Source organism: Lacerta agilis, chromosome 10 (genome assembly GCF_009819535.1).
Source record: "Lacerta agilis isolate rLacAgi1 chromosome 10, rLacAgi1.pri, whole genome shotgun sequence".
NCBI classification, from domain to species: Eukaryota; Metazoa; Chordata; class Lepidosauria; order Squamata; family Lacertidae; genus Lacerta; species Lacerta agilis.
Genome location: NC_046321.1, coordinates 20,613,035 through 20,635,289, shown reverse-complemented (window position 1 = coordinate 20,635,289; position 22,255 = coordinate 20,613,035). Strand labels below are relative to the sequence as shown.

General features: G+C 42.6%; 1 protein-coding gene across 2 annotated transcripts in view; it reads right to left on the bottom strand.

The window, feature by feature from the left end:
• BRAF (B-Raf proto-oncogene, serine/threonine kinase) overlaps positions 1-22,255 on the bottom strand; it is a 49,636-nt gene continuing 27,381 nt past the window's right edge. Inside the window, exons 9-20 of one of the 2 annotated variants that reach the window (XM_033163433.1) lie at positions 20,698-20,734; positions 18,565-18,684; positions 14,845-14,981; positions 14,389-14,506; positions 13,653-13,737; positions 11,972-12,148; positions 9,849-9,895; positions 8,784-8,902; positions 8,076-8,207; positions 6,035-6,169; positions 3,498-3,651; positions 1-140 (exon numbers count right to left, since the gene is read on the bottom strand). In XM_033163433.1, coding sequence (XP_033019324.1) covers positions 118-140; positions 3,498-3,651; positions 6,035-6,169; positions 8,076-8,207; positions 8,784-8,902; positions 9,849-9,895; positions 11,972-12,148; positions 13,653-13,737; positions 14,389-14,506; positions 14,845-14,981; positions 18,565-18,684; positions 20,698-20,734 — 1,284 coding nt within the window. In that variant the 3' untranslated portion in view covers positions 1-117. The remainder of the gene's footprint in view (positions 141-3,497; positions 3,652-6,034; positions 6,170-8,075; positions 8,208-8,783; positions 8,903-9,848; positions 9,896-11,971; positions 12,149-13,652; positions 13,738-14,388; positions 14,507-14,844; positions 14,982-18,564; positions 18,685-20,697; positions 20,735-22,255) is intronic. The other variant, XM_033163434.1, reaches the window with a different exon arrangement.

The window sequence follows — 22,255 nt, the reverse complement described above, 5'->3', positions numbered from 1 at the left end:
TTTTTTTTTTTTTTTTGAGGGGCAGAAGAGTCTGGATGTTATAAAAAGAAACTGTAGGAACACAAGACTTTTTTTAAAAAAAATGAGAGAGTGGATTTGCTGCCAATGTTGCCGTGGCTACTTGAACGCTGCAAATTCGCCTGTAGAGGGAGGACAAGAGCTGAGTTTAAAAAGTTGGGTTTCATTCATCAGCAAGACAGAAATGTTATCCAGCATAAATTTGACACTATATACCGGATGCAGCAGGTGTTAGGAGAAATGCAATTGTTAATAATTAAATGTACAGAAGGATATCATTGGCAGAGACAGAAGACAAACTTACTTTCCCCAAATCTCTTAACTATAGGTTTCCAAAAAGCAAACTTGGCCCATATGGCAGGGTATTAAGAGCCCGCATGCTCTCATGAAGAATGTGCAAATGCAAAGTTTTATCATCGTTCACATTTCTAAGATTATTCTCAACATGTTTTAGCTTACACTGATGTGGTAGCCACACAATGGCAGCTGCTCTCGGGGTAAAAAAAAAAAGCAAGGATTTATTGGCATGTCTCTCTGCTCTCCAAACCCCCATATTGATTTAGGAATGAATGAATGAATGAATGAATTTCAATATATATAGTCCAGTAGCACCACAAAAGCTTATACCAAGAAAAAACTTAGTTGGTCTCTAAGGTGCTACTGGACTATTTTTTATATGTATTTTGACTGCGTCAGACCAACACTGCTACCTAACTGATTTAGGAGACAGGGAATGGATGGAGCTTCCATTTCCTGTCACATGGTGGAGTTAAAAGAGTTTATCTGAAGAAGCTACACTCTGGAAAACTTTAAAAGGTAAGACTTTCTAGTAGCTCTACTTCAGAGCAGCAGGCTAACTAAATACCATACTGTTAGCATATATGTACACCCTATTAACCCTACCCAAATGAGAAATTTTGTGCTCTGATGTCAAAAGCAGGTACGGCTGGGTTCTACTTTCTCAGCTTATTACATAGGTCTCTGGTCTCTTATCTTAGCAAGGCCCTGGGCGAACTAACAGCTTCAGCATTTGTTGCAGTAGAAAAAGAAAAACCTTGTGCTTTGGGGCTAATTTTAAGAACATTCATGTTCTTTCACCCATTCCAAACTACAGTCTTTGGTTACCACCTTCAGTCCATTTAACACTGACTGCCGGCTAGTCTGTAAATAAGAAATTGCACCCCCACTGATGCTCTGGTCTTCCTGATTCAGCTTATCATTTGGAGTGTTAATTGGTGCCACGGGATTGTGAAGATAAAAATGTATTAATTTGGAAAGGCAGGGCTCTGCTAGATATTCCATCTAGCCATAGACTAAGAGCATTCGCTCAGAGTCTTCCTCACCCCCAAGCTATGCAAAGCATAAGGAGCCCATCTTAAGACTTGTTAGAATTCACAATCATCTTGGTCTCGGGTTCAAAACATCTGAAAGTTCAAATTTAAGGCGGTGGTGGTGGTAAATAATCAGGACAGTAGTATCCTGAAATTCTCTGAGTTAGCTGAAAAACAAATGCTTAGAATTATTTAGTTCTCTGATTCTCTCAATGGAGAACCTCCACGGAGCCATTATGCAGAAGCAACATAACCTACTAAGGTGCCCATCCAAACTTTCTGCCCTGTCCTGGATGCAAAACCTGAAACTGCTCACAAGGCAGCTTGCTGGAGGTATAAAGGCAGCCACTGCTGGGCAATGATCAAGGGCAAAGGACACCTGATACCCCAAAACCAGAAACATGTCACAAGGAGGAGACATGCAAGCTGCCGCCTTCACGTCGTGCAGGCGTGTGACTAATGATGGACTAGCAGACACAAGCCTTGGCTTCAACAGTTCACACTGGACACTGCAAGTCGCTTCAGATAAGCCATGGGCAATCAGAGAGCTGAGGCAGCAGCCCCTACACCTCTGCTGCCAAGTCACACACTTCTGCTACCTACGGGCATTTCAGGAAATGGTGACCACTCAACTCCATCAGCTGCGTACTAGCTAGTAGGGGAATTTCCCTACTTCCATATGTCTGACAACAAAGTGGAGCAAGAACACTCCTGAAAACTTCTTCTAATCGCCCGCAGCTTGTCTGAGACACCAACCATGCTGAGCAGTTTACAATTGATCAGGGATCACAAACCAAGCAAGATCATTGTCGCCTAGACAATAAAGCTTGACACATAGATAATGATGAAGGTTATTATTTAAATACTTGTCACCAGAGGTGAATGTAGCACAAAGCAATGAAGAGCAGGTTTACCTGCTCAAGGTAGATACTCCCAATGTGGAAAAAGGAGGGTTGGGAATGTAAAAAGTCCTTGACTTCAGGGTCCTTGAATTCCACATTACCTTACTGGAGATCTAATCGGACAAATTCTATACACAAGCGTAAAACGTTTTCTCCACATAAAGGAGAACTGAGTAGAAACATCGACTCACGTAAAGCTGAGCACTAGCAGCAAGCCATTGACTTTGTAAGAGAGCTGGTGGCGAAATTTTTCATTTCCCACCTTTAAACAACTTTTAAAGTTTACTACTCTGCTTTTACAAGGCCATTTCCTCCTATTATGAGCATCACTGCTTTAAAGCATGGCCACACAGACAAAAAGCAATATTCACTTTTTAAAAAATGTCCCTTCTAACCTGTTAAAAGTCGAGCAATGCTTATTAACATGCCTGAAGCAGACCGGCGCAAAGGCATGGGTCTAGCAATGATTTTAAACAGCTGAAAAGGGGTGTTAAGCAAGAGCTGTGCCAGAACAGAGGCAGTAAGAAAGGACAAAAACAAACAAACCCAAGAATAAAATGAAACACAAACACAAAGAGACTTCCAATTCCAAGTAAGCAACAATTTTGAATGAGCAGGAAGTTCAGAAAAAAGCCACTCCCTGCCAAAGTCTTTTATGTTCTGTTCACCTTTGCTCACTGAAATGAGGGTGGATGCAGCTGGCCTTTTAAATCCAAGTTCATCTTGCCTTACTTTTGCCCACTGTCAGCAACGCTGCCGACTTGAGAAGCTAACGTGGTTGCTACCACGTGACGCTGACTGAAGGGACAAAACAGGCAGCTTAAAACGCAAATATAAAACTCTACCAGCTACCTGTGCAGCACAGATGGCAAAAGAAGAGAAGGAAATTTGACCTACAATCCAAACATAAATGGAGATGCGTGTGTGTGTGTGTGTGTGAGAGAGAGAGAAAGGGAGAGAGAGATAGCGCTAGCTAGCTTTCAACGACCTTTTCCCTTTTCTACTGAGCAGCTTTTCATGGTTGGCAATTGCCAGGCCATCCATCGCCAGCAACAGATGCCATGCTGGGAATATATACAAGACTGAATTTAAAAGGTAAGTTCTTTTTCAGTCAGTACACCTTCCCCAAAAACAAAGCGAACTCAGCTCATTGGAATGTGAAACATATGCACACATGAAGGGAGGCGGGGGGCACACTAAAGACACAGGCACATGCTTTCAACTTTTCAGATTACAGAAAACCCACCGTATCCCCCTGCCTGGATGGGTGTTTTTGGAGAAGCGCAAGCATACAGACTAAAATCCTCTGTCTGGAAACCAGCCCGGTTCAAGGAGGGCTCAGATGCACTGCGGTGAATTTTTGGCAACGACCGGGCCAGGAGCTCAATAGAGGCGAGGATCTGAAAACAAAGAGAGAAAAGAGAGAGTGGGTGTTGCAGAGCGAAGACAACAGAGCAGTTCCAAACTGGAACAAATTAATTCTCAACGAATTATAATTCTGTCGATTCTGAGAAGGGCTGTCGCTGTGTAGTAGAACGCCTGTTTTCCATGCAGGTTCCATCCCTTGTGTCTCCAGGTGGGGCTGAGAAAGAATTCTGTCTGGAAACACAGAGAGCTGCTGCCAGGGTTGGCAATACTGGGTTAGATGAAACAATGGTCTGACTTAGTATGAGATTGCTTCCTACGTACCGATGCAAGGTTCACTGAGAAACCTAGTAAAAGAGAGAAGAAATTGCCCTTCAGGACTTAAAGCTGCCCCTCCTACGAAGATGGCAGTGCAGCTGCTTGCTTTGGCAGTCTCTGTTAAAGAGGCAATGCTGGAATTAAAGGCTTTAGAAATGTCTTGCTGCTTTAAGCACTACTAGAAAGCAAAACAGGAATACTGCCATTTAAGCACTGAAATGATGGTGCTGAAGTAAATTCTTAAGAGCACTGATGCTGCAATTGCTCATCATGTTTTGTACCAGCCCCTCTCCAATCTTCTAAGAAAGGTTGACAGCATGGTAGATGGGCTGTGCTCTCTATTGGGATTGTACAATCTCCCTGTTTACTAGTCTTCAGCCAGCAGGTTGTGATCCACCTGATTCGTGTCCAGATTTCATGCGAGTTGTACCAGTAACACCATTAGCCTCACCATTTTGTTTTCCTTTGGAAAGGGATCGGGGAGAGGAGAGGGGGGAAAGAAGTGCACAATAGGCTAAAAAAAGGTAAAAGTTGGTCCCACAATGCAGATTAGTCGTAACGGCGAGTCCCAGATTGAAAAAGTGCTTTAGACGCTTGTCCTAGCTAACTGCTGGACTAAACGGACCCAGTGGGCCTTTATGCTGAAGCTCTACTGATTTCTTGTCACTGGAAAGAGTTGGGCATCATTCAGTATTGATGATATGCACAATAGGGACTTCCCCAAACTGTTGTGTGTATTGATAAAATCATCTGAAGCTGCCTTGTGGAATGAAAAATCAAAACCAACAAAGGCGGCGGTGGTGAAGTGTTTTGCAGCAGGAAAACGGAACTTGCAGCTATTTCACAGACTATGTTGAAAGACCTATGGTGCTAATACTTCCATGGAGACAGTCACATAGACAAAGAGAGGCAGAAACCAGTGCGTCTCTAGCAACAATTCTATTATTCCACATGCAGAGCAGGCTATTATTATCATTATGCGATTCCCAAGCCAGGTACATGCCAAAGGGCAAGCCATTCATTTTTTGCTCTAAAAGAAGATGCATTTCTGATAAGAAACTCATTTAGACTCCCTTAGAACCAGTCTAAATGAAATATGAATTCTCTCCTCCCCATTTTATTGGAAAGGTAAAGCTATCACGGTGAGGGCTGAGCACGATTTGAGGGTGGATGAAGAAGGACCTTTAATAAAGCAATGTAGTGCGGCCTTTTAAAAATTACTTTTTGCAGCAGGAGCTCTCTGCTTTGGCTGCCACTACACTTTCCTGAACAATGACCCTGAACGATGCTTGCAACCTTAGCATCACCCAGTGCCATTGCACTGCTAACATCTTCCAAGCTGTTCAGGACAGAGATGGGGTGACCAGAGCAAAGAAGGCCTCCTTCCACTGTCACCCCTAAGAATTTTGGGAAGCAATTACCCTGTGAGGAAGAACGACAGGATCGTCTGCTATGGGGTTTTTGGCACTGGGACCCATGACTGCTGCAGAAGGAATGACAAGAAGCCAGCAGGCTCCAGTTATGCCTACAAGGCCTCACACTGTGAGGTCAACAACCTCTGGCTGCATTGCAGACACTTCTGGAAAGGGCAGGTCACCAGACCACAGGGGCCTGCCAAGGCCTGTCTTTGAATGGTGAACAACCTACTTCCATGCAGCTGGTTATTATAGCTACTTGTAACACTGTTTGCTTGTTTTCCTCTTTCCTTCCCATCCCTTTTTTCCTTTTGTGTTGTGCCTTGTAAGCCCAAGACAAGGACTTTGCTGTCTTTATTGATGTGAAAGCTGGTCCCAGAGTGAGGAATAAATATTTTAAATAAATAAGGCTTCTGTTAGAACAGCCAGCTCTTCTTTTTTACAGTGAGAAGAGAAAAGCAGTAGCACTGTAGCCACATGAAGCATCCCATCCTGGGCCATGAAACTACCCAAACAATTTCATCCTCTGCCCCCCAAAAGCCAAAGAATTGGCCTTGTGCCCTTGAATGCCGTGAATTGTACTGGGGAGGCCATTTCAGCATAGTCCTTTCAGCTGGTGTTTGCTGACTCTAGCACGGCAATTTGTCCAGTTTGAATGTAGTCAAATATTAGGAATATTTCTTACCTGTGGGAAGAGGGGTCGTTCATCCCTTTTCTTTTTCAAGCATTCTGCCATTAGCCTCTTCATTGCTTTGGGACAGTTACTTCGCACTTTGCTGAGATCTGGAGAGAGGTATCCTCGCCCCACCATAAAAATTATCTTTGTTTGCAGCAGGGAGGAAAAGAAGAGTGGGAATGAGAAGGTTCTAGCAAACGTCTACTTCCTACATTAAACTGGGCAAGGGGGAAGCATTAATGTAAAATAATAATAATAATAATAGTAATAATAATTGTCAGGAAACCCCCCTCACCGCGGCGGGAAGACAGCCCACTTTTGCAGTACCGGGAACCCCCTCCTGCCTTGAGCAGCTCATCGTCTTCCCAGAGTGAAGGAAGCGACAGCCAATCCAGTGGGGAGGGGGAGCTGGTAGCAGGAAGTCAGCGCAGGGGCTGTGACAGAGTTGGAGAGCCTCAGCACCAGGCAGGAAGTGGGGAACAGGGAGCTTTTCCCGCGCCCCGTTTTCGCAGGGAGGAAGGACGTGGAAGGGGGAGGCGGGGGTTCAGAATCCCGTGCCTCTTATGTTGGACTAAAAACCGGAAGCAGACATTCCCGGACTCTGCAGAGGGATGAGCTGGACGTCTTTACTGTAACTCCACTGTAAATATCGGCACAATAAAGAACTTAGTTTAGAAGAAGTTCTGCGTCTGCCTGATTCCTCATGAGCAACCACTGAGAGTCCTTACAATAATAATAGTAACCCTGAACTCCAGGCTTGCACAGAACTTGTGATCTTTCAGTCCATACTATATTTCAAAGGTTTTCTAAACCCAAATTTAAAATTCTTTTCACACTGGAGGGTAACAGTAATTTCACAGTAAGATGTGCAACATACTCATCAATGGTAGCTTGGTACCCAGTTATATTCTGATTGGAATGAATTAATATGAATACACATACTCAGATATACATACATCTCTGCAATGTGGCATCAGTATTGAATAAATTATGCTGCCTGCTAGGCAACCCAAAGGTAGACACTAAATTGACCTATGTCCTGCCCCCTTTCAGGTAAAGTGAGGATAAAGTACTAGACTTGCCACTAAATATCTAAGATATTGCAACTCAATTTTAATATTCATTCTGTACAAGCTGTCTGCCAGCCCACTGGATACTGTAAAAACTCAAGAAATAGCCAGTCACCCTGTTCTGCAGAGATAGCCAGGATCCAAAGATCTACTTTAGGTATGTCCATGTGGTTGATCACACCCAGTGGGATTTCTTAATCTTACTTAAAGAGAAGACTGTGTGCCACAACACAAGCTGAGTCTGAAAGCCCTCTCAGTTTCAAAAACCATGGAGGTTGTTAGGTGGGGAAAAAACAAGCCCAAAGACCCACAGCCCTAAATTATTTGTGTTATTCTTTGAATCTTGACCATAACGTTGCTCACTTGCCAGTTGTTCAGTGTAAAGTGATACACAATTGTGCAGAACCAGATCTCACCAGAGGGCAAAAATATCCCAAATATTGAAGTACTCAAGGATGTGGTATGGATAAAAGAAAAACACATTAGGTACTTGGCATTTAATCCTCTGGGTTTCTTACTAGAGCACTTCACTCATTTTACCTGATGCCAAAGTTGTATTTTTTCTTGCAGTCATCTCCCACCTTAAATCTGATGAATTCAGGTCAATGTACATGGGTGTGTATGATCCCATTGTATCCCCAAAAACCTGTGAGGTTGGCTAGGCTGACAATGCATGACTTGTCCAAGGTGACATGGCCCATGTCTCTGTGGTCCAAGCCCAACACTATCAAATGCAAAACACTGAGGGCCTAGTGGAAGACAAGCACAAATCTATGTCCTTTACACTTCCTGCATTTTTCTACTTCCCAATATATGACCTTTCAAAATTAGGGTCTACTTAAAGCAGGAAAAAAGGCACTTATGCCAAAAGCCATTTTACAAACTTAAACCACTCATTAATTATTTCAGACAATGGCACATGATGAGAATGTGAAAGAACCAACAAAATTCAAGCTTCCCCAAAGCTATGAATGCCTTACCTGGTCCCTGTTGTTGATGTTAGAATATGGTAACTGCCCAGTCATCAGCTCATAAAGAACAATCCCAAATGCATACACATCTGACTGAAAGCTATATGGGTTTTTATCTTGCATCCTAATTACCTCTGGAGCCTGTGATGTAGAAGAGAAGAAAACTGCTTTATTCTGTTGCATTGAAAAGCTATTTTCTTATGTCTTACGTCACCAACCCCGGAGACTCCATTTCTTGAAAGGGAGACATAAAAGCCTTTAATGGATGTAAGATGTCTAAAATAGTCACATATTTAGCCTACTCATTTGGCACTCGTTAATACAAATTAATCCATCATTTCCCCAGGTATGCAGGTAATAAACTGCTTTAAGGAGAGTTATTATCACTTTTCAGTGATTATAACAGGGAAGTCTACCGGGCTAACATTTTGTATGAACACAGAGTTGACTGTAAAAGAGAGCCTCCTATTGGATAAAGTACGGCAAAGGATCTGTGCACTGGGATTTCACCTCCAGAAAGAGGAGAAAGGAGAACTCCCTTGTAATACCATACAAAAAGCAGAAGGTTCCATGTGCAGCTGAGTGCAGTCCTCTATTACGGTGCCTTATAAATGTCGCTATCCCTATACGAGAGACATAATGAAATCTACACAGGAGATGTTGTCACACTATTGGGTGGATTAAAAAAATGGTTCACAGAATACCCCCTTTATTTACCATCCATAGAATTGACCCAGACAACTGTTCAAACTGATGGGACCCGCTCCATCGTGATTTCACTGTTGCTAGACCAAAGTCACCTATTTTTACCGTGAGGTCTTCATGAAGAAATATATCTGAACAGAAGATGTAAAGAAAAAAGGGGGGAAAGAGGCAATCCTAATTTCCCATCAGAGTACATATTGTGACCATTCAACTACTACATCAGCCTGCATTATTATCTGATTGCTACCTATAGATTCTAAGCTGAAATTTGAACAGTGCTCCTATTATCTAATACTGTAGTAAGCACAATAAACAAACTAAGGAAGAGTCTCTGTAACTGGGTTGACTCTATGGGGTCTTCAAAATCTGAAAAGGCTAGTGGGAGTTTCCGGCATGTCAAATGTTGGTTTGAGAGGAAGCCAGCACAGTGCTTCCACGGTGTCACATAATAAAATACATCACTTGTGTGCATGATACTTCTTCAATCAAGACTTGATTTGTTTTTGGCTTGATGTCATCATGCAAACAAAGAACAAACCAACCTGATTTAGCAAAGGAGAACCATGTGCATATTGCCTGCTGGACTAGTAATTACAAGGATAAACTAAATGGAATAAACTAGGATAAACTAAGTGGAATTTGCTGCCAAGGAGTGTAGTGGAGTCTCCTTCTTTACAGGTCTTTAAGCAGAGGCTTGACAGCCATCTGTCAGGAATGCTTTGATGGTGTTTCCTGCTTGGCAGGGGGTTGGACTGGATGGCCCTTGTGGTCTCTTCCAACTCTATGATTCTATGATTCTAAAATATGAATCAGAATGCAGATACGGATTTATTCACACTTCACATTTGCAGTAAGATACGAATTTGGATGTACATCCTCACTTCTGCTCCACTGCCACTAGTTAGGCATAAACCCTTCAAAAAGCCTTGAGTGGGACAACTACCTTGCCCACAGATCATCAGCTGATCTCACCTAACCATACTTTTCTCTCTCATGTTTTTAGAACAGATACTCACTTTAGGCATGTGGGAAGGGGAGGAAGAACAATAAAGGTCAGGTCTCTTAGAAAAAGGATACTATTACTCTTGAGGTCTCTGTGGATGATTGACTTGGCATGCAAGTAACTGGAAAGCAAGAAAATATTAGATAGAAAGTTGACTATATATTTATGCTTATCAAGAGGCTGTGTGAAGCTGAATGATCTCAAAGATGACACACACATACGGCAAAAGGTAGTCTCTAAGTTGTATAGTGTCTAAGCCATTTGTTTATTTACTGCATCTGTTCCCCATTCAAGGAGTCAGCTTGCACCTATCAGCACCTGCAATGCCCCAGCTTTTTAAGACAACTGAATTGCAAACCTACACACACTTGCCATGCACAAATCTGCAGCTCTTTCTGCCCACTCCCCTTTGGGAGGAACAGCCTGGAGCTTAGACTTTGCCAGGCCCAAACATCTCCTAATCTCTCTAATACACTGGTTGCCAATCAGGGGTTTGGGGACTGCTGGGGGTCCACGGAACACAATCAGGGGGTCCGTGGCCCCATCCCTTGCGTCCTCCCCCACTAAATATTTGTCATTTTTGCATGATAATGATCTATTTTCAGTAGACCTAAAATCTTTGCTTATTAGGGAGTACCCCACAATTTGTTCAAAAAATTGCTTTGCCGAGGTAACTATCATAGAGTTATCAAAATTTTCAGAGGTAAGGGGTCTGTGGTTTGGCTTTTGAAAAATAGGGGGTTCTCAGTGATTAGCTAATTGGGAACCACTGCTCTAATATATTGTAAATTTCATTTTCAGTGCAATCTGTTTTTGGGTGCCAATCCTGGCTGAAAAGCAGGTAAAAATACAAAAACAAACTACTTGGCAGTAAGTTGCCTGGAAATTAATGCAATTCAAACCAAGTAGATAAGCTTAGGATTGGGCAGTCGGAACATACCAGCTATAAGACAGCTTCATATTTATTAGCCTAAGTGACATTTATAGTTCCATCATATTCCACCCCTCTAGTATCATGAGGCACTGCTGCCAATTTCTTCACACCCACTTGAAATGTTTTAGGAGAAAGGGGAAGATGAGAAATCATTCTCTTTTATATCAGAACACTGTAGAGCAACACAAATCACACACTCATTGTTCCTGTTACTGGGAAGACTGTTAAAACATGCTGGTATTACATGAATGCCAATCTGCAGCAAGGCTTGACTTGGGGAAGAGGGCATATCACAGCAGGCCATATGCATGCTGGAGGAAGCTCAGTTACTGGTTTCTATGCAGGTATGCCAGGAAGCAGCACTAGAAAAAAATGTGAGCTTCCATCTAAGCCCTTCCAGCTTAGCCCTTCTGTGTTATCAGGAATGGGAATTAAAATGCTAAACCTATTCACACACACACCCCATCGCAGAAAAACAGTGTTTTGTGTATAAACTTCCTTAGCACCGTACGTTAAGAACAAATACAGTTATATTTTAAATGTCTTGGTAAAGAGCTTCTCTCCTGTGATAGTCACCCAAATACAGCTTCTCATGAGTCTTTACAGCTGTTAGTGTTTTATGGCAAGACACCGGATGGCTTGGTATCAGCCCTTGTAAAACACCATGCTCTAATGTTAGCTGGAGGAAAAATGTAAGAGATTTTATTCTAGCCGTCTTCAGTAAAAAGTAAAAATGATGGAAATCTTTAAACAATGTGCTAAGTTTGAACAAAAGACTAGTAAGGAAAAAATTGCTTGCCATAAAAAAGAAAAAAAAGCCCACTTAGAAACAGTATTGGATTTGTATAAAACACTTCAAAGTGAGACCTCAATTTTAAGCAAACATTCGACATAATATTGGAGAGCTTTTAAACACTACCAAACAATAATCACTGTCAAGTCATATTAAAAAGTAGGGACTTCATGTCAATTTCCAAGGAAGAATTTACGAGATTGCCTCCCCACTGATTCTATGATGCTGCCAAATTAACCTCATGTGTTAGGGATAGGGAACCTGCAACTCTCCAGATGCTGATAGTTACAACTCCCATCATCACTGACCACTGGTCATTCTGGCTCATGCTGATGGGAGCTGTAGTCCAACAACATATGGAGGGCCACCGGTTTTCTATCCCTGCCACACACACCGGCAAGCTCAGTGTGTGGAGAACTCTCTTTTCCCTCCCTCCCTCCCTCCTAATGACTATATGATACTATACTTACTCCATTCCTTGTGCTGTCTGCCGTGCAATATCTATCAGCTTGATCATCTCAAATTTGGTCTCAATGATGTGTAGATGGTGGTAAAGACTGGAGCCTTCACACCACTGCGTAACTATAGCCAACTGCGGCTTTGTTGAATAACCCATGAAAAGCAATATATTCACGTGTCTTGTTTTCCTGTGGAAAGAAAGGAGTGCTTAAAATCACTGAAAACACTTTTGATGGGTTGAAGGGCTCTAACAATGGATGCCCTGATATATGATGAATCCTGTTGGATCGACCACAGTCCATCTAGTGCAGATTCCATATGGACATCATGGCTGAAATTGTAGAATCCCCTTTAAAGCCATCTAAAGCTAGTGACCAATGCCACATCCTGTAGCAAATATTTCATTAAATGCATTATGTATTCTGTAAGCCACCCAGAGTGACTGGGGAAGCCCAGCCAGATGGGCAGGGTATAAATAATAAAATTGTTGTTGTTGCTGTTTTGCATCATGAGTTGCATTCAACGGTGGTTAAGCCTTAGTGCCCTGCAGATGTTGTTACACTCCAACTCCCATCTGCCCTCAGCTGTACAGCTAAATGACCAAGGATGATGGCCATCCTCTTTACAGGACCTCATCTTACCTATCCCTGCCACTGTGCACTCAGGTTGGGGTACACAACTGTCACCTACCACAGCCCTCTGCCCAATATCCTGTTCTGATATGGAAGGTCTTCTAAACCTTGAGAGCAGGTTTTCAGGGAGCAAGGGAGATGCTCCCCCACCCCGACTTGGGGAAGCAGACGTGCTTTCCACAAAGGCAAAGGCAAAACTGGATACAACCCCGTATGAAATAATTGCTGTCTGTACAGATTCTCCTGCCAATCAATTTAATTGAATGACCTGAAGTCTGAAAGATGGAGTAAAACGTCTATCTACTGTGACAGACACTTTGAAGAATTAGCACAGACTGTGCCTAGAAGGCTCACAGTTGGCATTTGACAAGACACTGGGAACATGCAATGTTACAGGGTATTCTTGCCTCATGACAGGAATGCTTCGGCTCAGAGTTCCAGTTAGCCACAACCTCTTCTGGGACCCACCGTGTCATCTTTTCTCTCCCTGCCCTGGGATTTGCTGCTGTTCTTTTCTACTGACACCTAGCATTCTTTGGGCTTCTGAGCAGACTCAGGGCTCATCCGGCTATTTTTTATTTGTTTTTTTTTGGGGGGGGGAGTGCCCCTATAGATTTTTTTTTGTACTCAGGCTTCTCCCAAGCATGTCGATACCTCCCTCTTGTTTCTCAATGACTCCATTTTGGGTATGTAGTTCTTGGCATTCAGCACATTAATTTACTGTGAGAGGGAGCGATGGGGGCAAGGGGGCAAGGTCAGCAAGCCAAGCCGAGCCAGGGAAAACAAGGATCCATGAAGGCTGAGAAGGAAGTGCAGGAAAGATTTGCTTGGTAAAGATGGCAACATGGATTGACAATACAGAAGCATCCAATATTCCATCACTGTGTGGGCATGAAGACATGTTTATAATGGATAACATAGGACCAGAAAATATCAGGAAAACACAAACTGCCTTTCAGTAGAAGGACTGGGAGGAGCAGAGTGTTCTGAACAAACGGCTCAAGCTCACTGGCTTCTCAAGATAAGTCAAGCCATCAAAATGCAACTAACACAACCTTACCTGAGCACTCCTACTTCATTTTTAAAGGCTTGTAACTGCTGAGGGGTGGGGGCTGTAACATTCAACATTTTCACTGCAACATCACCTGAAAAAGCAATTTTAAAGAATATCAGCTGTATAATACACACTGCTCAACTTTTCTTTTTTAAAAAGCAGAATGCAAAACTCAGATACTGATACGTGGTGTTCTAGGTGCAAAATGTGGCTTTTCTTCCTTTTGATTACTATTGTCATGCCGTGTCACAAACTGCTTTTGGATGCCTGAGCCCTCCTTTTTGAAAGAGATCTGCTATGCAGCATAGAACACTGCTGTTAAACCCCCCCCTGCAAGACTAAAGCTCCACTGGGTGCATAGAACCGGCTGCACAGGATTTGGACCCCAACTACTGCATTTTCCTTCAAAAGACACTCTTCTCACTTTAGCACACAAACTTGGGAGAGCTTTTACAGCAGGCTTCCTCTACCTCGGCCCTCCAGATGTTTTGAGACTACAGTTCCCATCATCCCTGACCACTGGTCCTGCTAGCTAGGGATCATGGGAGTTGTAGGCCAAAAACATCTGGAGGGCTGAGGTTGAGGAAGCCTGTTTTACAGTGACAACAAAGAATAAGAGGCCTCAAGGTCATTAACAAAACTGAGATCAGCTTAATCTGCTACGGTTCTGGTTTCCTACACTTTAAAATAGAAAAAAAATTGACTCTTAAATAAAAAATGGTTTGGTGCATGAATTACATACCATGCCACTTTCCCTTATAGACTGTTCCAAATGACCCAGACCCTATCCTTTGTCCAACTGTGATCTGGCCATCTGGTATTTCCCAATCATCACTTGAGTCTCGCCGACCAAGAGTTTTCTGCAAGAAAAGCAACCTTAGTAATACATCCATATGTTTTCCTAACGCAGAAAGCCTTACAACTACACTGGTGTTTCATATTTTGTTTTTGCTAACCATAAGTAGTTACAACCCATAGTTTGCAGCCATAATGCATAATGCTACACTAAGTTTACCTCTGCAAATGAAGAGGAGGGGGAATTGGCATATAGGAAGAGGGAGAGGAATAAGTGCCCAAGTGTTTGGGGCACTCTTGATTTTCTAACCACAGTTAGAAGTTTGGGCAGCACAACATCTACACTGAGTCTCCAATGTGGTAAAGCCTGGTTGCCAATTCAATAAACCAATTTTGGACTTACCATTCTGCTCCGGTCTTCTGAAGAGGAGGAAGACTTCCTCTCTCGCTGAGGCCCCGGGGATTTCTGCAATGCTTTCACATTGGTGAGGGACCCGGGTAAGGAGGCAGGCGGCGTGGCAGACAAACCCGTGGTTGAGCCTGTATTTGAGATTAAAAGTCAACAGTACTTCTGGATTTCTAAAGACCCAAACATTCCCTGCTACACTTGATTCACACAATAGTTAAGTGCAGAAATTGAAGTTAAGATGCAATATTTCCAAACATAAAAGGCATTTAAAAGTAAGAGGTAAGGCTTACGAAACAAGTGCACTTAACATACATTTTCAGGTTGCAGTCCTAGCACACTAAATTCAGTTTTAAAAAATCTGCTGATTTCTGTAGGGATTGTGCCTTTAATTCACAAAAGAGGAAAGATCAAGCTTGTTCAACAGCAATCACTGCAAACTGCCCAATTGCTATTAGTTGCTTAATTATGGGACCAGCTCACATGTTACATTAAGCCATAGTTTAAGACAGACTTTGGTGCACTGAGTGAGCAACATGATGCTCTATGCTCACAAGTTCCCCCAAAGCACCTCCTCTGCTCCTGCCACTCCAAAGATGAAACAATTCAGAGACTGACCGGTTATGTTGTCTGAACGCTGATTTGTGACTGGACTGGTTTTCTGCAAACAAACCACAATGTAAGTGAAGAACAAGCCTCAATTACAGCTTGTGGTTTGTCTGGTGGTTTGACAAACCATGAGCCTGGGTTTCGACAACTGGACAAGCCAGACTCTGGCTTATTTGGTCCATGGAGCAGAATCAGGAGTGGGAAAGGAGCGCCATGGGAACTTTTGAGCAATGTGGACCTGCGTGTTGCTCATTCACATTAAACTATGGATTTAAACTAATGTGACAGGGGGACCGGGCCTCTAAAATGAGTGCAAAAGGAGTTAAAGGGCTTAAAGATTTAAGGCCCACCTTAATCAAAGAACCTGAAGCACATTTTAGATTTTTCTGGGCTGCACCCATCCTTTCTTTTAAGCAGGCAAGATGCGAAGTGAAACTGTTTTTGTTCACTCGGTTTGCCTGTTTTTAAGAGAAACTTCAAACTATTTTATATTTTGTTTAATTCTGCTGGCTTTCCTGACTTGCTACCACTAACTCTGTAACAGCCTTCCCCAAACTGGCGCCCTCCAGGTGTTTTCGGCTGTACTATTTAAGTTTACAACTGTTTTCTTTTCCCAACAGAACAATTCTGAGTGCAATCCTATGCCTATTTACTTTAGAAGCAGGTCTCACTTTGTTCAAAGGGGCTCCTCACAAGTGCATTTATGACTGCTGCCTTAGCAGACTAAACACTTCTCATATTTCCTGCATCCTGTAATGGGTTGGGGGACCTTACGGCTTTGTCCCTAGACACACTATTTTTCTCATTGAGGGCTCTCATTGTGCTGATGGTTTCAGCTATAACAAATGCCTGGCTTTTCCCTGGTCTTCTATCCAATTTACTCTCTCCCGCTGTCTGTGATGCTTCCTTACAGATGTTCCACCTCTGGCTCAGACTGAATAATGAAGCCCAGATTTCTGCATTGAGGCCCTTAACTCCTCTTCTCTGCAGCATCTTTCGGTCTGCGCTCTCAGTCTACACGTAACAGTGGTTACTTCTGCCTTTTCTACATTTGTAGTATCCACCCTATCCACTCATATGATGACGTTCACAATTTGACTGTTGACTCACAATTTGCTCCTCCCCTGGTATGTTTGTAATGAAAACGCCATGAAGCCTGGGTTGTCATTTCTCACAAACCCAGGATTGCGGTTGTTTCTCTTGAACAAACCAGTGTCGCAAACCCAAGGTTTGTTTTTGGCTTCATTTTCATAGTTTGTGAGGGGTAGGTAAAGCATAATAATCCTGATTTGGACATCATGCTAAACTAAGTTTTATGCCTTGCTGGTCCTGCTTGTGCCAGGGTAAGAGTGCTTGGGCAGGATGCACTAGATTGCTATTCTTTCACAGGGAGTCATTAACTGGGATTTACCTAGCAGGGCCAGTATCTATTGGGATTTGAAAATTTGAAGAAAAAGTTCTGTGTGGGGAAATGAATGTGTAAAATTACCATTGGAAATTGTTTAAAAAAAAAAGCAAGCTGCTCACTTGGTCTGAAGTGTCATCTTGGCACTTTCCAGGAGAGTTGGACTAAATTTCAAAAGACACAGGACCATCAATACAAAGCTAATCCTACAGCAGGAGGGGACTGCTCTTATTGACTTTTTAGAAGTTGTATTATCTCTACGGCCATAATTAAAACCTGAAACTTTTGAAAAAGCTGCACTCACTATCACAAAACATAAAAGCATATTTAGAGAGTGTTCATTCTGATTTATCTGGTTAAACTACTTTACTATGAAAACTACAAGTGAGATCCAATGTGGGTCATACTCACAAGTAAACTAAATGAAATCAATCGACTCCAATAACAAGTTCATCAATTTCAACAGGCTTACTCCGAGTGTGACTTAGTTGGAGACCAATCTATACATTTTGGAAATTATTTAACAAATGGGGTGAACTGCCTGTTGCTTCAAAATGGAAGCATTCAAATTTGTGTATCGCTATTTTTGTATGCGTTTTACGGCTGTGCACTGCCACATCAGCATCATGCTTCAGCTTAACATCTGGGCCACAATCTAGGAGAGAGAGAAAAATATCACTAAGCATGCCCAGTTCTGTGCTAGACTGCAGCCCTGATGCTTTTGCTTAGCAGAATTTGTTTAGAGGCAGCCAAAGATCTACAGACTTAAGTCGAAATGGAAATTGCTTGTGCTTTAGTACACAAACCGAAACTGATTTCAACTGATGTCTGCAGAGTTCTGAAATATATTCTATTAGTATCCAGATTAGTCACAGCCCCAACATATCATCAGTGAGATAAATCATATACTAGAAGGTAATTAATTATACACTGAAGTGAGTTGTCAGCAGAATTGTTAGTACTTTGCAACAGTTCTCTGAAAGACAATATTAATTGAGGAGCTCTATCTCAAGCATTAAGTTGAAACTGACAGTCAAGGAAATTAGGAATATCAGTCTCCTCCAAAATCCTGCAAAACCTTAACATCAGACAGACAACAGAATGGTTCTGCTGGAACCCCAGGTAGGGTTGTCAACTTTTCTACCAAACTTTGCTCTTGTGACTTTAAAAGCAGGCTGATCTGTAGCCAAGAAAAGGCTTAACCTGTTAATTTTGGCAGATGCAACCTATTGTTAAAGGTACAGGAGTAGGCTAGACTGTTTTCTTTGGGGTGGGTGAAGTCAGTTGGCAGCCTTTAAATAGGGGAATCTCTTGGAGTGCAAAATAGTTTGTACAGATGTTAAACGTTTGCAGGACCTCTCCTATCCTCATTTTCATTGCAACTAGAGACCCTTGCAAGAAGCAACACTTTTTGAAAGGCAGCATGGAAAAAAAAAAAACATTGTCTCTACAATGTTCTATATCCAACGCAGAGTAATTTGTGAGTTTAACAAGGGTGAGTGAAAATGGGTGAAAAAGCACATTCAAAGCATTCCAGCCAGGCCAAGCCAAAAAAACACAAACAAACCCAAAAAACAAAAAAGACAGTGTTTTGATAAACTCACACACTTACATACACACGCTGTGAGGGTGAGGCACAAACAGCATCTGTGGTTTTTATTTAGTTTGATTTGGGTGAAAACGAGAAAGAAGAGCCCAACTACCTCTGAACACTGGGCCAGGCTCAAAATCAAACACTATCTCACTGGGGACAGAATGGAGGAGGGGACTGGGAGTCCGGGATTGGTATTTCCGAAGGCAGCGCATCAGCTGGTTCATAGGGGCTGTTAGAGAGAAAGAGACGGGCAGGCAGAGACAGGAAGACAGACACACAGAAGAAATGAAAGTCATGGGACATAACTAAGGTGCTTTGACTCCTAGGCATAGATCGTTTATGACTTTGCAGGGGAGAACCCCATATTTCTACTTTTTTGTTTTTTGTTTTAAAAAACACACCAAAAAAACAAAAACAAAACCCTGAACAGCATACTTTCAAATGGCAGGGAATTGCTACATATTCTCAGATGCCCAGCAGAGAGCTTATTGACCAGAGTTTTAAAATGACATCATAGTACACAACATTTAAATGTTGGGACAAAATGGGCAAAACTGTTCAAAAGCCACAGCTACCTGGACATACACAATAGTCAAAACGGGCAATGTAATTAACTGGTGGGGTATGCGGTTTTAATTCACACCTCCGAACTCAAAATTGCAAAGTAGTAGCCAGCTTGTCAGATGGAACCAACAGAAGAAGAAAAAAAATCCTGGCTGAAACAAGGTTTGTCTTGAACACTGAAGTCGTAAATTGCAAATGGGATAAAAAGAAAAGGAGGTGGCGGGGGTGGGTGGGACATAAAAGAAGCTATGGAAAGCGAAAAGGCCGGCTGGTTAGGGACACATGCTCTCCTGCATTATATGGCAAAGCCCATACTGCGCACTCAAATGATGAAGAGCCAAGTCAAAGCCTTAATGAAACCTGGCAGCCAGTTAGCAAATGGAGCTCTAACCCAAACAGATTTTGCAGCAGCACCAGCAGCAGCCATAAGCATGTTTGTTACAAGGTGGGGAAAGGATATAAACACACAGCGCTGGCTTTTACTCTCAAGAGTTGGACCCATTCATGAGAAGTCAATTCAAGGCTGCTTTACTTTTTTACTGCATGGGAGCATCTTAGCCACCATACCTGTTGTCCTGGACGCATCCAGACTAATGAGGACGGTCAGCTAGATGTTTAGTTCTTTATTGGCACATCAGCTCCTTTGGTGCACCGGATATACACACCACTCCCTTTTAACTAGCTGCCTAGGCAAGCTCCCTCCGCGGCCCAATTGCGAGTGGCAGTGTGGCCCTGCCACCCCTGCTCTCTTCCACCCTTGTCTGATGCGGTGCACTCACGTGGCCCAGAACCCCAGAAATCGCTGGCCGCTTACCCTGCATCTTCCTCCTGTGTCCAGTCCCTCAGTCTCCTGCCCTTCCCTGACATCCATCTTAAATTGGTATAAATATGCAATCGAGAACAAAACCAATCAATCTATAGGCGAAAGCATACCTTGCTCTCAGACAAGGCACATGTGTTCCTCAACCCTGTCTCTCACAACATAGGAGGGAATGCTTCCTTTAGGCTGTATTTGTAAAAAGCCAGGTGCCCTGTTTATTGGGAGCTTGTTTTAAAAATGTATCAAAATATGTGTACATCTGATCTATTCTACTACCAAGAAAGTTACGGATATGCTAAGGATCTGTGGGTATTCTAGAAGCACCCTTTGCTTTCTTGATCAAGCCTTCGTGTTTATGAATACCATGGGGATTTTTCTAGGATGCTCCCATGTTGTAAAATCAGAGAGGAACAGTGCTCAGTATTCTGCTCACAAATTGTGCTGGCTGACAGGCCCTTAGAGAGTCCTTGTTGTGTAGGTGTTCTGGTTGTATATCAAGATAGACGGGTGGCACGTTTGGCCTTTTTAAGATAAAAGGAAAGTAAAGAAGGATAAATTTACTGAAGGTCAGTTACCTCCTACTATTACCATCTGATAACCCACTTTAGAAAAAAACACACCCCAAAAAACACTGGCTACCACTTTGCATGTTGTTCTCCCCTCCTCTTCACCCACAATGGGAGTGAACCACTAAAACTTTTCATCAAACAAACTCAAGGGTCATGGGACAAGCAAGTGCAGCTAAATTTCACTGTTCTGTTTACATTTCTCTCTGTGTCTGTATTTTGCAAAAGAAGGTGGAACAAAGGGGAGGGGGCAAAGCAATGCATTTTTATGCAAGAGAACAAAATCACTTACCTCCCTCTCCTCGCAACCCTTGATCTCTAATCAACTCCTACAAATCAAAAACAAAGCTGTATGCATCTTATTAATGCATTACTCCAGTTGCTTGTCATAATTACGGTGATATAACACAAATATAAGAAATGTCAACTGACAACAGTTGCACAGATAAAGAATATGTTTCCTCCTGTCCACAAAATGGTCACTTGCCTGCTAATACCTGCCCACGCCTAGGGCCATTTGAACTTTGCTGGGTATGGCAAGCTAAATGTATTAGCAAATAGGGTCCAGAAGCAGCTGGGAGAATGACACCAGAGTCATGTTCTGCTCTAGCAGATAGTCTTAAAATACTGTTCTAAAAGAGCAAGGGAAAATGAAGACTATTGATTGAAGCTACAAGGAGAACGATGATAATCAATTAGCAGTGTTAAATAGGCAAGGCGTTAAGTTTATGGACCCACTTCCACTACAAACAAATAGCAAGCTTCTGAGTTAATACAGATTCATCAAGCAAAATAGAAGTGGCAACTAACTCTGTTTTGGGATGTCCTAGGAGAATAGCATGAGGTAATACCAATGGATTGCAGGTGCCTGTAGGCTCAGGGCTATATTCAACGTCATGCCGGAGGATGTGATGGCCCTTCCTCTCCTCCCACTACCCCCCAAAGCAGCTTTTGATGATGTGCAAGGGGCTGAAGGTGGAAGGAGTGGAAAGGGAAGTCCATTGTGAAATTGGATCACCATGGTTGGCTGTCATCCACAGTAATTTTTAGCTGCTGTGGACCGCACATATGAGATCCCACTACCTACCTTGGACTTTGTATTTGACAAATTTAAATAATTAGGGACAAAATGTTCCAGTCAAAAATTTGTACAGTCCATGTACTTGCACACAGCATGTATTAGAACACATTAGAACACATTCACCTGTTCCACTTAGTAACAACCACCAAGCAGTAATCAAAGGGTGTGAAATAGTTGGAAATCACATAGTGTGAAATCACATCGTAATTGTTTATTTTTACCCAACCATGGCAGCCAAGCTGGGAAAGGATTATTTTTTTCTGTATTTATCCCTCCCCATTCTGAAGGCTCTGGGTGGGTAACAAACAATAGCGTCTCACCCATTTATGTAGTCATGGACACAGTCTGCCAGACTATCATAGGGTTGGCTGTCACTTAAATAGAATATGTGAACATAACACAAATTCCTGATATTATACGTGGGGACTGAAAACGCAGGCAGCATGATGTATTAAGATCCATCACTGTGTATGTGAGTTTGAGCCGATTAACAAATATCCCTTTCCTTCTCCTCCAAAGAGTTCAAGAATGGACACACACACACACACACACACTTAAAAGACAGTCTTAATTCTCTTTCCAACCCTATACACCCACTTATTCCTCCACCCTTGGAAGAACAGGAGGTGGCGGCAAGAAGGCTCTGCTACATAAGCTGGGAGAAAGGACTTATCCAGGTTATCAAGTCCTAGGGCCCATTCTTTGCCCACCCCTTCCTCAAGTAGCATAGCAAAGGAAAAGAAACGTTCTGCTTCTAAAGACCAAGCTT